General features: G+C 30.4%; 1 protein-coding gene across 1 annotated transcript; it reads left to right on the top strand.

Annotated features, from left to right (window-relative positions):
• Positions 1-14,607: 14,607 nt before the first annotated feature.
• Positions 14,608-16,491, top strand: LOC115722538 (ammonium transporter 1 member 1). The gene has a single exon (XM_030651773.2). It carries the CDS (start codon positions 14,814-14,816, stop codon positions 16,326-16,328), a length of 1,515 nt encoding a protein of 504 aa, XP_030507633.1. The 5' UTR covers positions 14,608-14,813; the 3' UTR covers positions 16,329-16,491.
• Positions 16,492-21,796: the final 5,305 nt, after the last annotated feature.

The raw sequence follows: 21,796 nt of genomic DNA, 5'->3' as shown, positions 1-21,796 counted from the left end.
CTTTCATATTGGGCTTTAATTGAGTAATTAACCTAATTCGTAAAAACACCATAATTTTACCTTGACACTTACTATAATTTCAACTATGTTTAGAAATCTATCAATACTATTCTAAGCAATAGTCTCTATTCACTATTAATAGAAATAAATGAATATTTATTCTCACACAAATTGTATAACAAATAAAATTTAAAATATATGTATATTTTTACCGGGTATTACATTCTACCCTCCTTAAAGAAATTTCGTCCTCGAAATTTAACTACCAAATACACGAGGGACTTCATGTTTGTCACCACTTATTACATGACCTCCTTATCTACCTTATGGACCCAACAAATATGTACTTAACTTTTATCTTATTGGTCAAAGTACAACACATATAACATATACAGTCTAATTTAAGTATTGTTATTCCTTTATATATTACTTAAATAACAAACATACTCCATCACAATACTTACATATACGTGCTTTAAATACATAAATTTTGCAATAATATGTTCGTAATTTTATATAAAAAAAAAAACTCTTCTCTTATGAACATCCTTATATGCCACTTGAGAACACATTATACAATACAAAAATAACAAACAACAAGGAGTAGGGTAGAAGAACTTATGCAAACTTCTCTTTAATTGTTCCCATTCTTTCATTGAATGTTAATTTTTTTTTTTTAACTTAATTTCCTCCATAAAGCTACAATTCCGTTATTATAGTTACGTAGCATAATTATTAAGAATGTTGCCCTACACATAACGATCCAATATATCATCAACAAACCGATGTCATTCAAATAGACCACATGTCTTCTATAAATTACATGAACTACATGTAAGCTAAAGATCGTTAAAGATCTTCTTACACATGCGAGCTAGCCAATATATAGGCTTAGAAGCATACAAGTTAACATACTCTCAGGAATGAGCTACATGCATATCACTATAAAAGAAACATTTACTAATCCATCCAACTAATGAAATATGAATAAAATTTACTATCAAAATCACTCTTTCTAAGAATAACTCGAGAACGAAAATCGCTTAATCCAATTCTCATATATATTTTTCTTTACTCGCTTAATCATATACCATTTATTTGTACTAAACGAAACCATTACATATATGTAGGGATCACAACCCTAACATCATACTCATAGCACAATCATAGCAATAACATATAAAAATTATTTCAATCATATCATGTCTTTACCATAACATTGGCATATCATAGCCATTCCTTACATAACCTGGGCCTAGCCTGGCCTTACAATATCCTGGGCCTAATCTGCCCATATAATAACCTGGGCCTATGTAGGCCTACCATTGTTATAAGATAGGGTATCTCTATATTCAACAGTAACATCACTGTATCATACCCCACTATAACAATGTCATACACGAATCAGACAAATGTAGGGTAGGGTATCTCTACATTCAACGGCCTTATCCCGTATCATACCCCACCATAATAATTTCAAACACGACTCAGAAAAATGCAGGGTAGGGTATCTCTACATTCAACGACCTTACCCCGTATCATACCCCACCATGGTCCCTCACTTTACCTGAGACGTTAGCATACAACACACAATATATGAATGCAACATACAACATATACAAGTCAAAACAACCCTAATCAATATATCAATTCATAAACTCATATTGTGTCCATACCACACATTCTCAGTACCACATACATATTCATAATAACAAAGCATAAACCATATTCCAATACATAAAGAGTTTAAATTTATGCAAATAAACACAAACAAAACTATCTAATTTCCTTACGAATCACGGGGCTACTGACTGTCACAATCTATTCTTCTATTATAACCTTAATGATTAGATTTCACCCTTAACCAAAATTCAACTTAATTATTTCTAATAAAAGAGTAGAGCTTAAAATTATCTATCCATTAACACTTAAAAAAAAAAACAAACTTAAGAACGTACCAATAGTTATATATGTCTAATTTATTAAACCTGAAACATACACTCTCGTTAGAAATACTAATATAACAACTAAATTCTTTTTTTTTTTCCTAACATACTCTATTCCAATCTGCTTATAACACAATTCCTTTTGAAAAACACTCTTCTTATGCTCCTTATTTATGAAAATAAGTACAACTTATCAAAAATCAAACTTAAATTACGTAATATAGCAATACCTTGAATTCTTTTTTTTTTTTCCAAAAATATCTCATAGATCGAATCCTACCCATAAAATTTTAAGACATATTCTTCTAAACACAAAGAAAACTTCTAGTTACACTAAAGATGTAACGCAACATAAAATATGTAAGAGTAACATGAACAGATTAACTAAAACTTACAGTACAGTGAGTCGAGCTCGTCTCGTGGCAATGAACTTTACATGTTAGGGTCAACCACATCCTTTAGGACCGTATTGCTCTGATACCATATTGTAACGCCCCGATTTCCCGAGACGTCACACTAGCTAGTCCGTTTAAAACCATTTAAGATAAAGACAATAAAAGACTTCTTTAATAAAAAAATAACTAAGCATGAGATCTCATTATTTTTAAAACAAAACATTTGTTTATTCATAACTTTAAAATATAAAGCCTTACAAAAACTATTTGAATCATAATCTTAAATGAAATATTTTTAAACCAAAACATCGTGACAATCCCCTAACATGTAATCCACGCCTCGAGCTCGCCACCCTCACTATATAGTTTTGCCTTTACCTGCACACAGAGTACCCGTGAGCTAACGCCCAGTAAGAAGAGCTATGTAGGACATAACCCCCCCCAACCAGATAACATAGTCATAAGTATAACAATATCACAACATCAAATCAATTCATACCATACTTGCATACATATAACAACATGTCATATCACATATTATTCTTACATACAATACAACATCATATCACAGTGTAATCTTAACGCATGCTATACTCACACACATAACACATAGTATCTTATCGCACATTGTCCTCACATACGATAATCTACTCCCACTCATGTTGATCAGACATGAAGTGTAACTTGCCCTGCCTTGTGCTGTTCTCACACTCGGCATCCAATAGGGAAATCCCTTATCACAAGTTGTACTCACCCATGATAGGATAACCTGCAAGTAAACCCATACAAGCAGCCAAAAATATATCCTGCAGTGCTATGCTCACCTATCCTATAAGTGCTATCCTATAAGTGCTATCCTCACACAAACAGTCAAAAGTCTTATCACTATCACACACTAATAACATTAGCATTAAAACAACAATCTACCATAGAATAAAACATGTAAATACAAACCCATAATACAGTTGTATGTTTCAACATACACCCTGTGCACAGATGTCCACTCTTCTTACCTCAGTTGTTAAGAACACCTTCTTGCTACTCCAAGCACCTCAATAAATTTTCTTGTTGAGGACAAGATCCTCAAATTCCACTGCTTAAGACTTGTTATCTCGTCACTACTACCTATAACAACACATGGTTCAAGGCCCTAACATGAAAATTCGTACTCTTACAGTACAGCAGAAAGATCGCTATTTTTGACCAACAAATATACTAATTTAGTGAAAGTTGTCTTCATAAAAATTATAGAAAATTTCATTATCTTTCTAATGATATAAAGATCATTAAAAATGGATTAAAACTGAGGGAGTTATGATTGTTTTACTGAAACTATTTCTGAGAAAGAATATGGAGTAACGAATTACACAACTTAGCAAAAATACAAACTTTTGACATTGAATGGTTCAGAACTAGAAGATAACATCTTCATCAAAGTTTTAGGAAATTAAATTCCCTTTCCAATGATATCAAAATCTTTGAAATTGGAATTATATTCAAAGAGATATCACAATTTTACCAAAACAGTTTTGCAAGAACAAGATTCAAGAAACGAATCACATGATATTGAATAAAACTAACTTTTTGACATAGTATGACTTTGAATTAACAAAAAGTTTCTTCATAAAACTTATGGGAAATCGAATAAGCTTTCCAACGATATAAAAATCTCTAAAAACGGATCAATATCAAGAGAGATATCATCACTTTACTGAAACTTGTTTTTCTGAAAACGAAAAAATATAATAGATCCGAACCCTAGATAACATTTAGCATTATTGAGCAAGAAAATATTTCATACCTCTTCACAACTTTCTATTTGATGTCTCAAGTCCACAAGCCTTGATTATAAATCCAAAACTTTAAGAATGAAGGTAGAAAATAAGAAGAATTGTGGAAGGTTTGAGAGGAGCAAACATGAAGAAGAATGAGCTTTGACTAATTGGTTTGGAGAGGAAAAATAAAACTATGATAGTTTAGGGTTTGATAAAAAGATTATGAGATATCGTATTCTGATAGGTTTAGGTTAACTAAAAATAATAATATATGATAAAATCCTAAAATATTATTAAATCAACAAATATCTAAATTTTAAATTTTAAAAGTAAGCCCTTTATTTCGTAACTGTAGGCTCAGTTTTCACCTAGAAAAATTCCGAATTATGATATAACTATTTCTACAAAATTTATAGATATTTGAATTATCTTTCCAACGCTACTGGAATCACCTCAATCGGAGCTCTAAAACTCTAGATATGATCATTTTAGTAAAACAGTTTTTAATCCTGCGAATTTATCAAAACCTACGAATTTTTGTGACATTAATTCCATTATAATGTTATTTAATGCACTCATACAATAAATTAAACCCACTAAATAATCTATAAAACTCTAATAGACTTTCATATTGGGCTTTAATTGAGTAATTAACCTAATTCGTAAAAACACCATAATTTTACCTTGACACTTACTATAATTTCAACTATGTTTAGAAATCTATCAATACTATTCTAAGCAATAGTCTCTATTCACTATTAATAGAAATAAATGAATATTTATTCTCACACAAATTGTATAACAAATAAAATTTAAAATATATGTATATTTTTACCGGGTATTACATGATGTTATGCGATTTGTGTGCGACATTTGTGCAGCATTATGCGATTTTAACATGTATGTTTTAATCTGCGACCTTATGCGATTTGTGTGCGATTATTGTGCGACATGATACTCCAGCATATGGAAGTTGTATTAGGCGACATTGTGCGACTTCCGTAGTACCTTGTGCGATGTATGTGCGATATTGTATGCTGATTTTTTCTGTTTATTTGTTTGTATTTCTTTGGGACAGATTCATCTGTATTTGTGCCTGTACTGTATGATGGAGTTTGGACTTTGAAGGGTTTCAACTGGGTATTTGATTCCTCAAAAAGTAAGACATTGATATTGGACATTGACTGGACACTGAAAAAGTTGCGTGAAGTTTTGCATGAGGAGTTGGAGGTGGACCCCTTGGTGTATGAATTGAGGTTAGAAGTTCTTTACATGTACATGAAAGGCACTAAGTTTCCACCTGAGGTTTTAGTGAAAGATAGTCAACTACGAGTGTTCTTGAGCATGAAGGCAAAAAAGAGTGTGGACAACTTGTTGCCACTATTTGTGACTAAAGTGAAGAAGAATTTGGCGATTTCACTGGTAACATGCCTAATATACTAACTGCCTACTTTTTACGATTTCTAAGCGATGTATGTGCGACATTTTTAGCGAGCTAAGCAAGTTATTATTTCAACTTTGATAATATTTGCGATTTGTATGCGATATGTGTGCGACAGTTGATCAATTTCACATTTCACAGTATAATATAATACAATTGTAAAAGTTTATCATCATTAAGTCTACACATTTCACAGTATAATATAATATAATACAAGGCATAACATTACATAAAACTACCATGTCAAGTTCTAGTAAAATAAGTCTACACACCACCTATGTCTAAAGGTGAGCAAGTTATCATCATTAACTAGCTCTAACGATCGCTCCAGCATGGAGTGCTCAATGTACTCCATGGCAAACACTCCACAATCGCCACTACAAATTAAAAAAATTAGTAAATATTAGCAACAATTAAGTTAAGTAATTCATAATGGAGTGCAAAATTAAATAAATTACTTAAATTAAAAAAAAAAGGAGAGATTTACCTGGTCTCCGTTTGTGGTGCAACCTCAGAGGTAGCTCGTCTATAATGTAGGGGTAGGAGCTGAGACATCGCCAAAATCGCCAAAAATCGCATGAACATCGCATAATATTACAGAGAGCACATTGTTCAGAGTAAATCGCACAAAAATCGCCAAAAAATCGCATGAACATCGCATAATATAACAGAGAACCCATTATTCAGAGTAAATCGCACAAAAATCGCATGAACATCGCATAATATAACAGAGAACCCATTGTTCAGAGTAAATCGCACAAAAATCGCCAAAAATCGCATAAACATCGCATAATATAACAGAAACTATCTAAGCTAGCAAAAATCGCACAAAATCGCATAACATCGCTCAAAATCCCTAACAAAAACTTGAATTCAATATTAAATCGCATTAAAGTCGCATAAAATCGCATAAAATCGCACAAAACACCAAAATCCAGAAAAACCAATTCCTCCTAGCCTACATTCATCCCCAAACACAAAAACTAGCAATTCGAAACTTTCATAAACTACATATTTCAGTTATATCACAGATTCACAATTTAAAGGATAAATTGCAAAAAAAAAATTAAAGGAAGCCCATACCTGGTTCGTCGACGGTGTCGAGGACGATGATGAACGGATGGAGTGGCTCGTGGATCGACTGGGATCGAGTGGCTCTCGTGGGTTGACTGGGATGGAGTGGGTCTCATGGGGTTCGGGTCTCGTGGGTCGTCACTGTTCGTGTGGGGTCGAATGGGTTCGTGTGGGTCGACTGGGTTCGTGGGTCGACTGCGTGTGGTGGTTCGAATGGTGTGGTGGTTCGAATGGTGCGGTGGTGAGAATGAGGGTTAGGTTCGAAAGGGGGAACGGTGGTGAGCTTGAAACCGAGAAAGGAAGAGAGAGAGAGAGGAGAGAGAGGGAAGTTAGAGAGATTGGGGGGAATTGAAATGAGGGGGGTATTTTTGGAACAAAATTGAAAGTTAAGAATAATTATCAAATGTATATTTTCTGTGTATAAAATAACACCATGTGCATTTTTTAAGCATAAAATGTCAAATTTCCCTTTTTTTAAGTGGATTGCCCAACACACTCTCACTCTCTACTTAAGTCTAGCATATAATTTACATTAAACTAAGAGGTTAATGGGAATATCATTTATAAAAATGGGTATATGTAAAAATTAAAACAAGTAAAGTGGGTATACTATGTAATTTTTCCTAATATAAATATACAACATAATAACATTTAAATTTTGGACTTATTTAAATTACAAAAGTGAAAATTCTACAGGTGCTACTACAGACTACTCATATCTGCTTAACACAAGTTTATTAATAATGTACATAATTTATTTTAGTTGTATACAATTATTAAAAGTAAATAGTAGCATAACTACCTAAATTTTTATGTGTTATAAATTGTATAAATTTAATGTTTATTTTTTTAGTATTATAAGTACTTAATATTTGTAAAATTATCATTTTTTTTAATTTTATCATTACAAACTCTGTTATTATTTTAAATAACATATAAAGTACAAATTCTAAATTATTAGATCATGATAGAAATATGTAGTATTAATTTCTTTCAAATGTTCGTTTAATAAATTTAAACTTAAAATTTTGATTACTTTTATGTTACTATATATTTATCTAATTATTAATTATATATAGATTAGTTTGTATAGCATCACTCACGTTCACATGTAAGAAAGGAATAGATTATATGTTTAATAAACTTGGAACATAATGTATAGACTTTGTGAAGTCAACCATATCAAATTTACTAAACGTATATATATGACTCTCTTATTATAGTTAAGCAACGTATATATTTATATATAGATATAAATATATCTAATAGTTATTGGTACGATCTTGAATGTCAACTATATGTTAAATTAGTGTGCTATATTCTCTCGTTGAAATAATTTGTGTAGTGTGTGTGACATTTATATAACATTTATATAGGGTTTGATTATGAGAAATGTTAAAAGGTTTTTGTGGTACCTTTATGAGATATAATATTATTATTAGTGTAATTTAATATTAAGTTTAACTTGTTTTATTTTAATTAATATTATAAAAAATCGCGCGCTAACTAATTATAAGATAACACTTCATCGTGGTGTTAGACATAAGTGTCTCATAACAAATGCTCTTTGATTATTCATCTACTTTGTTTTTTTTTTTTAACATCTCTTAACAATATTGATTCGTAAACTAAATCTAGTTAACACTCTAACTACGTAAAAACCTTGAGTGTTCTTATTTCTTTTATTTTTGAATTACTATTCTTTGGCTCTTATATTTAAATTATTGGTTTTCAAAAAATTTTGTAAACAGTTTGTATTTTGTAGTTGTTCTATTTTTTTTTTTTACAATAATTGTTCATTTTTCGGTAATTTTTTTATCCTTTTAATAAGTTTATAATATATAAATAACAATAACAAATTATTATCATTATAATATTAAGTCAATATCAATATTTTGCTTTAAGTTGTTCTCAAATATTAACATTGTGTCCAAAAGAAATATATATTAAGTATATATAAAATAATTATACGAAATAATTTTGTTTGAATTACTATTGACATTTATAAAATCGTGACCTAATTAGGGAATTTCAAATGGTCTGATGGAGACCAAATCATTCACACAGATTAATCATTTAATCCAGTCTCAAATAATTTAGTCCAAATTAATTTAAGTTTAACATCACAAATTATAAATTATATTAACACCCCTACCAAACATGATCAATAGTATAGAAAGATGCTTCTTCTTCATATTATAAAAGATGTCATCACTATAACTAAAATTCGCAATCAAAGACCCATCAAAATATTGAATTCAAAATATATATATATATATATATATATATAAATCTATATATTCAATAATCATTAATTGCTATAATTATCAAACTCGTTGATTTGGAAACTTCAGTAATTAGAGATTTGGACCAATAATGATAATACATAATTCCAAATACAGTAATAATATAATTTCCAGCAAAAACCACTGAATTTACAAACAACAACCGAGAAAAACTATGTACATATTTTTGAGTTTTCTTCTCTTTGAATTGTTTATGTTTGAATATTGTGTAAATATATATAGTTTTGAAAATGAGTGTATATATATTTTCTCCTTTTTTTTATCAGAGTAAATATGTTTGATGTTTCTTATTAAAACTGTATATCACTATGTGATTATTTGAATTATTTATTTACTAATACAATATAGGAAAGGTAAAACTCAAAGAGATATCATATATAAAACCATCTTCAATGAAAAATATTAAAAATTGAGCTACAAAAAATAGTCTTTTGATATTTTTACATCAATATTTATTATTGTGCTCCAATACATAATTATAAATCTTGCATACAAAATTTAATATATTATTTAATGCTTACTTAATAATTTATTAAAAATATAAATAATATTAATAATGCAAAGTTAAATATAAAATTTAATAATAAAATAATAATAATAATTCAACAAAGGAAATGAGTATGTTAGCTAAACTATTAAAAATGTCATAATAGTAAATAAAAGTATATCATTTATTTATTGTTATGTAAATTTTACATCATGCTATATTGTTATATAAATTTGGATCGCTTTTAATTATGTGAAATTATTACATTATAATTTAACACACGAGTAAACTTTTAACAAAGTAAACTATACTCTACATTTACATCACTTTTAATTAATCATAATAATCTTAGTATTTTATTTGGATATTTTATGCTTCATAAAATATTTAGAGAATCTTTTGATTATTGAGTATTAATAGTATATATACCATATAGATACATCATACATACATATATTAGTATTATTATTAGTATAATGTGTGTGATTGCATAATTGATGCAGAAAATGTATCCGAAAAATGCTCAAATATCACGACAGGCAGAATGTGACATATTACAGCTCATAAACTAATAATAATAATAATAATAATAATAATAATTTATGGCCTCATTTTTTCTGCTACATACTTGATCCAAATAATTCCAACATAATAATAATAATAACACACCAAACAACAATTAATTATTGAGTATGATTTTTTGGATGTTAGTATCATCCAATCTGTTTGTCTGATATTAGTACAAGCTATTAAAAATTTGAATATTTTATCATCCACTTTTGATTATTAAACGGTCTGCTAATTAGACTTTTAAAGTATTTGTCTCGTTCAATGAAATTTACACTTCTAAATATAATTTATTTAATACTTACGCCTATTCAATCTTAAATAGAATGAAACGACGTACGGATCCATATGTAAATATAGCATTTATTTAGATACGCTCGAATCACTCCTTCTCATAATTAGAATGTATATATATAATTCTGGTCTAGTTCAATATGGAATGAATTTATAATCATGGAATCGACTCGATCATTAGATTATTAATTATAAGTTCATAACCCTAATCCATTCCCCTTAAGAAATATGTTTTAGTAAGATATAATCAGCTTAGTTGTTGGCTTCGATTATAATAAGATTTTCTGTTTTATGAATTCTCTTACTATATATAATATTTGATTTATTATTTTTATAAGTTTCATACAATATTTAATTTAAAAGTTAAAATATTCAAAACAAGAGTTGACAACTTGTGTTATATTAATCGTTAAGGCCAACACGTATGGAATAGAATAACTTGCAAAGATTCCTAAAACCTAAACTAAAATCTGTAATTTATTAGGGGGAAATCTTATTAGGGTGTATAACCATAAACTATAACTAACAAGCATGAAATCAAATAATCAAATTGGACAAAATCCATTATATGAAAATATAACTTAAACAACAAAATTAACAATAATAAGCTTACCTAACCGTTTACAAAAACATGAAAGAAAATCTTAATAGCAATAAGAAGTAAGAAGTATATTAGATTTCTAAATCAAATGGACACTTAATAATCTTTCAGTTAAAAGTGGGCCAAATAACCCCATTACTTAAAAGGGATTTTTACAAAAAAAAAATATTAGATTTTGTCTTTATTATTGTTTTATTATTTTCTTATATTATTATTTTCAGTTAAAAAATTTACACGAAAAATACAAAATGATAAATAAGTTTCTTATCATTTTCTTTTTTTATTTTCGGTTTCTATTTTAATTATTTTTCATTTTCGTTTGCTAAGAACGTTCCTCCCCATAATCAAAATCTCATTTTTGTTCCAAAAGAACTGCTTCCATCCATCATCTCCAACTTCTATTTTAGAAACTGCCCACCTTTTTTTTTCCTTTCTTTTTTCTTCTATCCACTGTTATAGATGTGTGACTCAGCCTTCATATATATTTCCTTTCTCAATTATTGAAAAAATAGGTATTAAATCTCTCGCCAACAAAGTTAAAAGAAAACGCTCCATTAACAAAAACGATGATTTTGATTTTGCTCCACTTATAACGAAACATGATCGTCGCCCTCTTCAGAAGAAAAATAAAGAATAATGAAATTGAAAAGAGTTTTTTTCCTGAGACTAATAAGTTGAAGAAGCAAACCAGATGAAATTTCTAAAGTTTCATTTTGCCTTAATTAACTCGGAAATATTATATTTCTTTTAGGTTGTGTTTTTTCATTCGAATCTTTTTTTCTAGGGTTTATATTTCTTAGTTGTTTTAATGTTTAATTAGATATATTATTATTGTTTGGAATATTTGTTATATTTAGGTTATTTTTTATTTTTCTTATAAACAGTTGTTTATTGTCTTATATATTTCTACTCATATTTGTCAATTTTTTTGTAATAAATCTTTGTTTATGTATTTTTATGTTTATGGTTGTTCTTTGACTAATTTTTAACATATATTATGGTTTAACGTTTTATTGTTTATTTATAGTTTGATATTAATTATATTCTAGTTGTATCTCTTTATTTTTTACAATTTGATTTGCTCATTACACTTTTTTCTTTGGTTGGATTTGAGGAAATACAAATTCCCTTTATTTTGTTCACATTATAAGTCTAAAATTGCATCAACTTAGTTATTGAAAATCTTATTGGTATATCAAATTAATATTTTATATATGGACAAAATATAATGATGGATGATCATCATGCAAATTATCCAATTTAATTTCATAATTCACTGTAAAAATATTTTGATAATTAATTGTGTCAAAAATTTTGATGGAAAGTGTTTACCCAAATTTTGACGATGATGACGTGTCAAGAATAATACCACGTGGCACAAAAATACTGGGACTAAATTAATGAAGAAGGAGCCAAGTCATGACTGTTGAGATGCCCCCTTAATATGGGTGTTTGTTCTTCTCCCCCCAAAAGAAAACTTGGGTTTAAGGGGGGACCCCCCCTAACTTGGGTTTAAGGGGGGGATCCCCCCCCAACTTGGGTTTAAGGGAGGGACCCCCCCTAACTTGGGTTTAAGGGGGGGACCCCCCCAACTTGGGTTTAAGGGGGGGGGGGACCCCCCAACTTGGGTTTAAGGGGGGGGAACCCCCCCTCTCTCTCTCAAGTTGGACCATGGGGGAGTCACCTAACTATGATAGTGGTCATCCCCCCTCAGCGAGAGTCTCAAGGGTGTTACCCCCAAGTATGGGCTTAATCCTCAAAGGTGGTTGACAACCATGTCACACCACTAAGGGACCCTTGTCATCAGTGACTCCTTCAAATGTTAAAATCCCGCGAAAGGCTCAAAGACAGTTGTCAACCCACGAAAATAGCGGGATATTTTCCTAAATATCAGACTCCAACCGCCTCCGAAAATCAAGGAGACGGTTCCGCGTTGGTCGCGTCTCCTGAAGCGAGAAGCACCGACCCCCCTCCCCTATATAAGGGGTCACCCATGACCTGGGAGGGGGATCCGCATTCTGAAACACTTAGAAAAATAAAGATTTCTCATTCTTTGCAATCAAGAGCCTGTTCTTGACTATTGCAACTCAGATCAATAAAACTCAAGGGGAGTAGGCTATTACCGACATCCGGGGCCGAACCTCTTTAAATTCCGGTGTCTTCTATTTACATTTATTACGAATTCCGGCATTATTAACTGCATTTATTATTGTGATTTTGGTCTAAATCTCATTTATTACGACTCCGCGTCGGTTGGCTAAAAATCCAGTCAACAGAAAGTTTCACCTATATAAATATAGGATTTCAGTTTCCGAACTCACTACTTATTCTATGAAACACAAGAAATCTATCTAAAGAGTGTAGAGAAAGCTTGGAATTACCCACACTAATTAATTTCATTTTCTTTTGCATATCCAATACTCGTTTGAGATTGAAGCTCAGAGAATCAATAATTAGAAGTGTTTCGTTCCTTTAGTTATATTATGTATATGTTCGATTTAATTCTACTTTTATACACGATCATATAGGCTTCATATCATTTATATAAAATTTTAACATAATATGCATAATAAATGTTCACAAAAGTAAATATACACTTAGTCCACATAATTCTAAAATTCTGTCTATGCCAAATTTCTCAAGCCTCCAAACAGTTTGGGCCGATCGTAAGTATAGCATCGTATTATTAATAAAATTCTATTCAATTAAGATAAGACTAAATTATATATATTTAAAAAAAAAAAGAAAAAGCGTTTATATCATAAAATCAAATAAGTTAGACCTCTCGGTCGTTACAAAATATATTGTCAGGGAGGACACCGGGATAGTCCCAAACACCTGATGAGCAAACTCCCATCTAACCACATTATGAGCGGCAAAATTACAAGTTCTACGAAAGAAATTACAATTAATAAATAAAGGAGAAGAATTAGTACAAAATGAGACATAGTTTTCAAGAGTCCAATAAGATTCCGTCCCATTGAGAGCATTGATAACCATCCTCGAGTCATTCTCCACAATCGCAAACTTGGATACTAAATTATATATACAATTCATACCTTTAAAGAACTTCATAAATACTCTAAGCTAAGCTCAAAACTCACATTTTGTATAAAAAAAATTGGCTCATATTTAGAGCTAGGACTTATCATAGATTCATGTCTAATATGACATACATCATGAGAACGGATTACACTCATGGAAGGAAAATAAGATCAATTCTTTTCTTTTTTTTCCAACAAATACATACAAATTGGAAATAGTTACTCATCAAAATTCAACAGCCAATTAATTAATTTTATTTCAAATTGAATATTCATATAGAATCTTTTAAATATATATAAATAAAAAACAACTACATTCCAGATTCCAACAAATACATACAAATGGAAATAGTTAGAACTTTTTCTTCTTTTGGATGCTTATTCTTTCAAAAAAAAATAATTTTTTCATTTTTGTAATTTAAAATATTTTTTTTACATTTTTATGAAATTCTACATAATATTTGAACTTGAACATCCAAACAATTAATTTTATTTCAAATATAATATCCATATTATATAGAATCTTTTCAAAATTTATATATATAAAGAACAGCTGGATTCCAGATTCCAGATTCCAGATTCCAGATTCCAAATTCAGATTCTAATTCTGATAAGTCTTCATTTTTTGAATACGTACCACAATTTTCTCCAAAAACAAACAAATCATATTTAATAATTAATTATTTATTTATTTTAAAAAAAGTCATGAAAACTATAATAACAAACCAAAACCAAATAGAGTCAGAAATTTCATACGTTTACTCCCACTCCTTCCTTCACTATAAATATATCTTATATATACACAGAGAGAGAGAAAAAAGAGTACATACCAAAGCGGACCACGCTAACGTACTGTAGTCCTTCTTCTCTCTAATCATTAACCATGGCGGCGGCTTTGAACTGTACAGCCGACCAGCTCAGCCAACTGGCTCAGTTTCTCGGCTCAAACACAACAAACGCCGCCGGAGCCGCTGCTTTGATCTGCGATCAATTTAGCGTCGTATCTTCTAAATACTCTGACGCTACTTTCGCCATTGATACTACTTACCTTCTCTTCTCTGCTTATCTAGTTTTCTCTATGCAACTCGGCTTCGCTATGCTCTGTGCCGGCTCAGTACGAGCCAAGAACACCATGAACATCATGCTTACTAACGTTCTTGACGCCGCTGCCGGAGGACTATTTTATTACCTGTTTGGCTTTGCTTTTGCCTTTGGAACTCCTTCTAATGGCTTCATCGGTCGTCAATTCTTCGGTCTTGACCAGATCCCTTCGCAAAACTTCGATTACAGTCTTTTTCTATACCAGTGGGCTTTTGCAATCGCTGCAGCAGGAATCACCAGTGGTTCAATCGCTGAAAGGACTCAATTCGTCGCTTACTTGATATATTCCTCGTTTTTGACTGGATTCGTTTATCCTGTTGTTTCTCACTGGTTTTGGTCAGGCGATGGTTGGGCCGCCGCGGCGAAAACCGACGGAGACCTCCTGTTTGGCTCTGGAGTCATCGATTTCGCTGGATCTGGCGTTGTTCATATGGTTGGAGGAATCGCCGGACTCTGGGGAGCCTTAATCGAAGGTCCGAGAATCGGAAGATTCGGAAATGGTGGTCGAACAGTCGCACTCCGTGGTCACAGTGCGAGTCTCGTCGTTCTCGGTACCTTCATGCTCTGGTTCGGATGGTACGGATTCAACCCTGGCTCATTCACAAAAATCTTAAGCTCATACAACTCCGGTAATTACTACGGCCAATGGAGCGCCGTAGGAAGAACAGCCGTAACAACCACACTCGCCGGATGTACGGCCGCTCTAACAACACTCTTCGGAAAAAGAATCCTCTCCGGTCACTGGAACGTCACCGACGTATGCAACGGACTTCTCGGAGGATTCGCCGCCATAACCGCGGGTTGTTCCGTAGTCGAGCCATGGGCGGCGATCATCTGTGGATTCGTGGCGGCGGTGGTTCTAATCTCGTGTAACAAACTGGCTGAGAAGGTTAAATACGACGATCCATTAGAGGCGGCGCAATTACACGGCGGTTGTGGCGCGTGGGGGATAATATTCACGGCGTTATTCGCGACTGAGAAGTACGTGAACGAAGTTTATCCAGGTAAACCGGGCCGGCCTTATGGGCTTTTCATGGGCGGAGGAGGGAGACTATTGGGGGCCCACGTAATCCAGATATTGGTTATTGTTGGGTGGGTCAGTGCCACGATGGGCCCACTTTTCTTCATATTGCATAAGCTTAAATTGCTTCGGATCTCAGCTGAAGATGAAATGGCGGGTATGGATCTGACCCGACATGGAGGCTTTGCTTACGCATATGATGATCAAGATGATTCTCAGAAGCATACTTTTCAACTTAGAAAAATTGAACCTAATAACACAACTCCCCCAAATTAATTAATTAGTGTTTTTTCTTCTTTGGATATTGATATTATTAGGACTTTGTATTATATTTTTGATCATTTCTTGTGGTTTGGTAGTGATTTGGTTCATGTTTCAACTCTTTTTTTTGTTTTTAATGTGAATTTCTTGGAATTTGGAATGTTATATTATTGATCAACTATAGTTTAAGCTTTGACCAAGTTTCATTGACCATAATCAAGGTAATGAATGGTTAAGATTTAAACTAGTGTGAATTTTGAGGTATTTGTTTTTTTCTAAAAAAAATACAATAAAATATTAATATGAAACTAGCTCAAATTAGACTAGGTAAGGATCTTTAGTTTCATTCCATCATTCTTTAGTAGAAAATACTAATATAAAAAGGGTAATTGTAAATTTTAGGTATTATTTGAAAATAGTAAATATAAAAAATATGACTAATATAGAACACAAAGGCAGATTTGGTTTTTTCAATTATATGCAAATTTCTAAGAATTTGAAAAGATTTTTTTATATATATAGTTCTAAAATTATGTTAAAAAGATATCATACATTATTTCCTTTATTTACTATTTAAATAATAATTTTTTTATGTCCCAATTTTTATTAAGAAATTATTGACTGTAATTTTATTGAATTTTTAATTAAGATTATTGTTAGAATTTTTTTCCATTTTATCGTAAATGGTTTATAAATCTATTCTCCATAATTTTACTCTTTAAACTTTACTATAACTTTGTCAAATTTGAAATATTTTATTCTCTCTCATAAAATATATCTATATATATATTATCATATACCCTTATAATAATTCCTTTCCACAATTTTTGAGGTATGTAATTAAAATGTGAGGTTAATGCTTATCACTTATTGAGAATATCTTCCCATAATTCTTATTTGTTTTTTTACTTAAAATATGTATATAAAAAAGGGTACTTGGACAATTGGCACGTGGGGTATACTTTGAATATTATTGGTATAATATAGTCAATACTCAATAGATATGAAAAGAGTGGTCTCCAAAAAAGATTGCAGGTAATCTTTTATTTTACAATTTAAATATTTTGTAGGGATTAATAATATTCAACCAATCAGTTTGCGTTGCGTGTGTGAGAAAGAGTGATAAGACTTTCTTTTTTTTTTTTTAATTTGGACATTTTTGTAATTATTATTGTCTTGTATTATTTTGGCTGCTAGTGCTAATTCCAATTTATATGGGACCCCTAATTTGAAAAAGCTTGGGAGATTCCTAAGTTGTGAAAGTAACCCCAACAAAAAAAACAATTAAAAGAGTGTGTTGTCATCGTATAATATGTGAAATATCTAGAAAACAATTTATATATATATTTTTAATTTTTTTTTACAAAAAGCTCCTTAAACGAATTCAAATGATGTACATTTATCTCTTTAGCTATTTGGATAGTTAATATTTTAGTTATTTAAGATATTTTATAAAATTTTAAAAATAAAATTTAAATAGTATCTTTCACATGTGTATAAAATAAAAAAATTTCGCGTATAACAAATTGTTAAAATTTTATTTTTGACGTAGTAAATATTTTCGAATATCTCAAAATTTTATAAAATATCTTTAATAATCAGGGACGGACACATGTGTATTAATGTGGAGACAGGCCCGGCCCTAGGCATAGGCGGGCTAGGCCTGTGCCTAGGGCCCACCCAGTCCAGGGGCCCAATTCTTTTTTCTCTTTTAAAATTATACATTTTTTTACTGATTTTGAAAAATACCACATTTTTTTAACGTAAAGGTCCTAAAATTTTTTTTTCCCTATGGCCCACTTTGTTTCAGGGCCGGCCCTGTGTGGAGACTATAGCTCCCACTAACAAAAATATTGTCTTTTAAAAAATTAAATGTAATTTTTTAAATTTAATAATTATAGATCAAAATTGTAGAAAAAGCCCTTATAAAATTAAATAAATCTAGTAAAAATAATTATAATATAAGTATAAATATTTTTAAATATTAAATAAGTTCCTACAAAGTAAAAATTATGAGTCCTAAGATAAAATATCGTAAATAAAATTAAACTAAAAATTTTGTAAAATAGTGTAGAAGTATCCTATGTTTTTTTAATTCACGTGTATGTGTTTATTATATGGATAAAAATATAGGTAAAGAAAAGGGTGGGGGACATGGTAGGCCTGCACATGGGTTGGGTTGGGCGGTTTTTGGGCGGTTTGGCGGTTTTTTTATTTGGCGGTTTTTTAAAATCACAACCCATACCTGCCCAATAAAAGTTTGGGTTGGGCGGTTTTTTAGAGGGCGGTTTTATGCGGTTTTTTGGGCGGTTTGGGTTGCTTAAAAATTAAAACTTCCAAAGTATATTGCCACAAGTATAGACTCCACTTTTTGCTTAAACAACATATGTAAATTTTACTCAGCAAAAAAATATCTCCCTCCCTTCCCCCATACCAATACAACCTGTGGTATACTATATTATCACCAAAATTGAAGCTTTGGTTTGGTTTACAGTCACAAGTTAAAGCCACCATCTAAATAACTATAAGGCAGTTATTTACTTTCACACATAGTGCGACAATTAGTTTTAGGTTTTTTTTTTTTGTTTTTGTTTTAGGCAGCCTTAGGAATAAATTTTTTTAAAATATATATATATAATAATAAATAACGGGTACGGGTTGGACCCGCTCCTTTTAGGCGAACCCATACCCGCCCGCCAATCAACGGGTTAAAACTCAACCCAACCCAATTTTTGCGGTTTTTTAATGGGCGGTTTCCATGCGGGCGGATTCTAATGGGTTAGGCGGTTCCCACGGTTTAGCGGTTTTTATGTTCCGGCCTACATGCTAGTACACTTCACGAGTACTCTATTAAAACCAGCTTGATTTTTTTGACTTCCATGTATCACTAACTTTTTTTAATGCTAGATCATCATTATTTGTAACACAATTTGATTGGATCTCATTACTAGGCAAAAATTTCCACCATTAAATGTCTTTTTTGCATATTAGAACAATATATGATTAATTGTACTCTCTTCATTATGTCACCACCACACCACCACCACACATATACCAAACCCTATCTAAAAAAAATGTTGAAGTGAGTAACCTATCTCTTCCCCAAATCCTCCATAATGTGTCCTCCTCCATGCTTGGCCACCGCCAAGTCGTCGTCAACACCACCTCTCTCTCTCACGATTATTGTAAGGCATAAAACGAATTATCTGCTCAACAATCGGAGCAGAGCCTCTCGTGGAGTGTCGAGAAAGTCTTTCTCGAACTCCACCTCTCTCTTATCTTACCTTTGTTGAGCCCATTTTGATTTCGTGTTTCGTTAACTATGAATTAGAATGAAATGTAACTAACCCCTTAAATTTTACTGCTGCTGACATGTACACTCGTGTACACATGATATATGTACATTAGTTCATATAATTTTTTATTTAAAAAAATATTTTAAAATTTTGAAAGAAATTATAATTGAAAATAATCTTTTCTTTCTAATTGCACGACATCATATTAATAAAAAATGATTTAACATATTTGGTTTAATAAGTATTAAAGTATCTCGTAATTAAATTATGAAAATTAAAAAATAATTAAGAATTTAATTAATTAAATTGAGGTTTAAGACTTATTATTAGAAATGGGCATTAGAAAAATATTTTTTCAATTATAGAGATATATATTTGAATTCTAGATGTAATATATATACTATGAAATTTTACAATTTTCATGTCTTATGCTCAGTAATAATAAAATGCGACGATTTTGCTATTAGAGTTATTTAGATACGGTTGAGTATCTTAAAATTATAGTCGTGTAAGATAATTAGACATTTGGAATGTCGAAATTTATTAGGATTATGATTTTAGACCATTTCACTTATAAACTTACTTTATAAGGATAAGAGCGAATTTATATTTTGCTATAAGTTGTTAATGGTTCTCTTTTAGTCAAATTTTTAGTTTATTTTTAAGACTAATGCTATATTACATAAATTAATTAAGAAAACTTGGTATTATCTCTAAGTTAGAAATTAAACAAAACTCTCTCTTTCTTGAAATCTTTCTTTCTTCAGCTGAAATTCATCAAGGGCCTTAAATCATATTATTACATATTTAAATGTTAAATTGTATTGAACTTGTGTGTGTTTGATATTCTATAAAAAAAAAATGAAAGTGAATTAATATGGTATTTAATAAATATATGAAAGAATAATTAAGCAAAAGTAGTTTCCATTAATTGATCAAGTTTCAAATGTAAACGAGCTCAAAATTAAATGACTCTGTTTCTGTGGAAGTTGTTCATTATGGGTCAACATCTTTTATGATCAAAGACTTTGACTCATTCCAACTGTTGACTTTTCTTTATAATTTGAACTTTGACTAAATATTACAATTAATATATATATATATATCTAAGTACGTACGGTTTTAGACCCACCTACTGAGGCTTTTAAAAGTCATCTTTTTTTGGCTTTAATTGGATTTTCTCGAAGCATGTCAACCTCCAAAAAAAAAAATAAAAACAAAAAAAAGAATAAAGATTAATACTATATTCAATAAAATAACAAGAATAGTACTATACATGAATGAATTACCTGCAAAGTTCAAAGTCATTTATTAAGAAATTTCAGTGTAAACAAGAGATGTGATACTAATCACTTTTTTAAAAATTTGCTGTGGATTAAATTAAACCATCACAATGTCACTGTCCCATCATGAATCAGTGATCAAAAACATAAGATTTAATCAAACTATCATAACATGAACCAAAATTGTTAAAATAATTGTGGACTTTTTTAATTAATTAAGGTGTTTGATGAGCTGATTAAATTCAACTAATAAGAGTACAAATTTTTTTCTAATTTAATTACAATCGATCGATCTAATTTCAACTGATCCAATAGAATCGGATATTCAATCTAATTGGATTGGATCGAATGTAAATTTTAAAAATCTAATCTAATTGGATCGGATTGATTGTAAGATAAAACATGCATCTGATCTAATGGATAATCGAACGGAACGGTTCCAATTACCATCCAATGGTCATCCAATGGTATTTATATAGTTTTAAAATACATCTACATTTTAGTTTAAAAAAATATTAATTGATTTAACATTTATATCCAATTGTATTTATCCGATCTAATGGATAACCAAACGGAACGGATCTAATTAATAATTTTTTTATCAATTTTTTTATGCATTTTAAATTTTATTTCATTTCATTTCTATTATCATTCTTATTTCTAGTTTTATATTTCTAATCCTCTCAATTAAACGCAACCTAAGTGATAATATATTTACATGTGCAAAAATATATGATTTACTATCACAAAAGTGTACACCATAAATTTGCATCTCACATTTAAAAAGGATTAAATGAATACTTAGAAAATTTGGATTCAATAAAAAGAACATTTATTTATTTATTTTGCTTAAATAAAAAGAACATTTTTATTATTATTAAATATGGTTTATAATTTTAATATG

This window comes from Cannabis sativa, chromosome 9, assembly GCF_029168945.1.
Source record: "Cannabis sativa cultivar Pink pepper isolate KNU-18-1 chromosome 9, ASM2916894v1, whole genome shotgun sequence".
NCBI classification, from domain to species: domain Eukaryota; kingdom Viridiplantae; phylum Streptophyta; class Magnoliopsida; order Rosales; family Cannabaceae; genus Cannabis; species Cannabis sativa.
The sequence above is the reverse complement of the archived record's forward strand: the minus strand, read 5'-3'. Positions and strand labels throughout refer to the sequence as shown.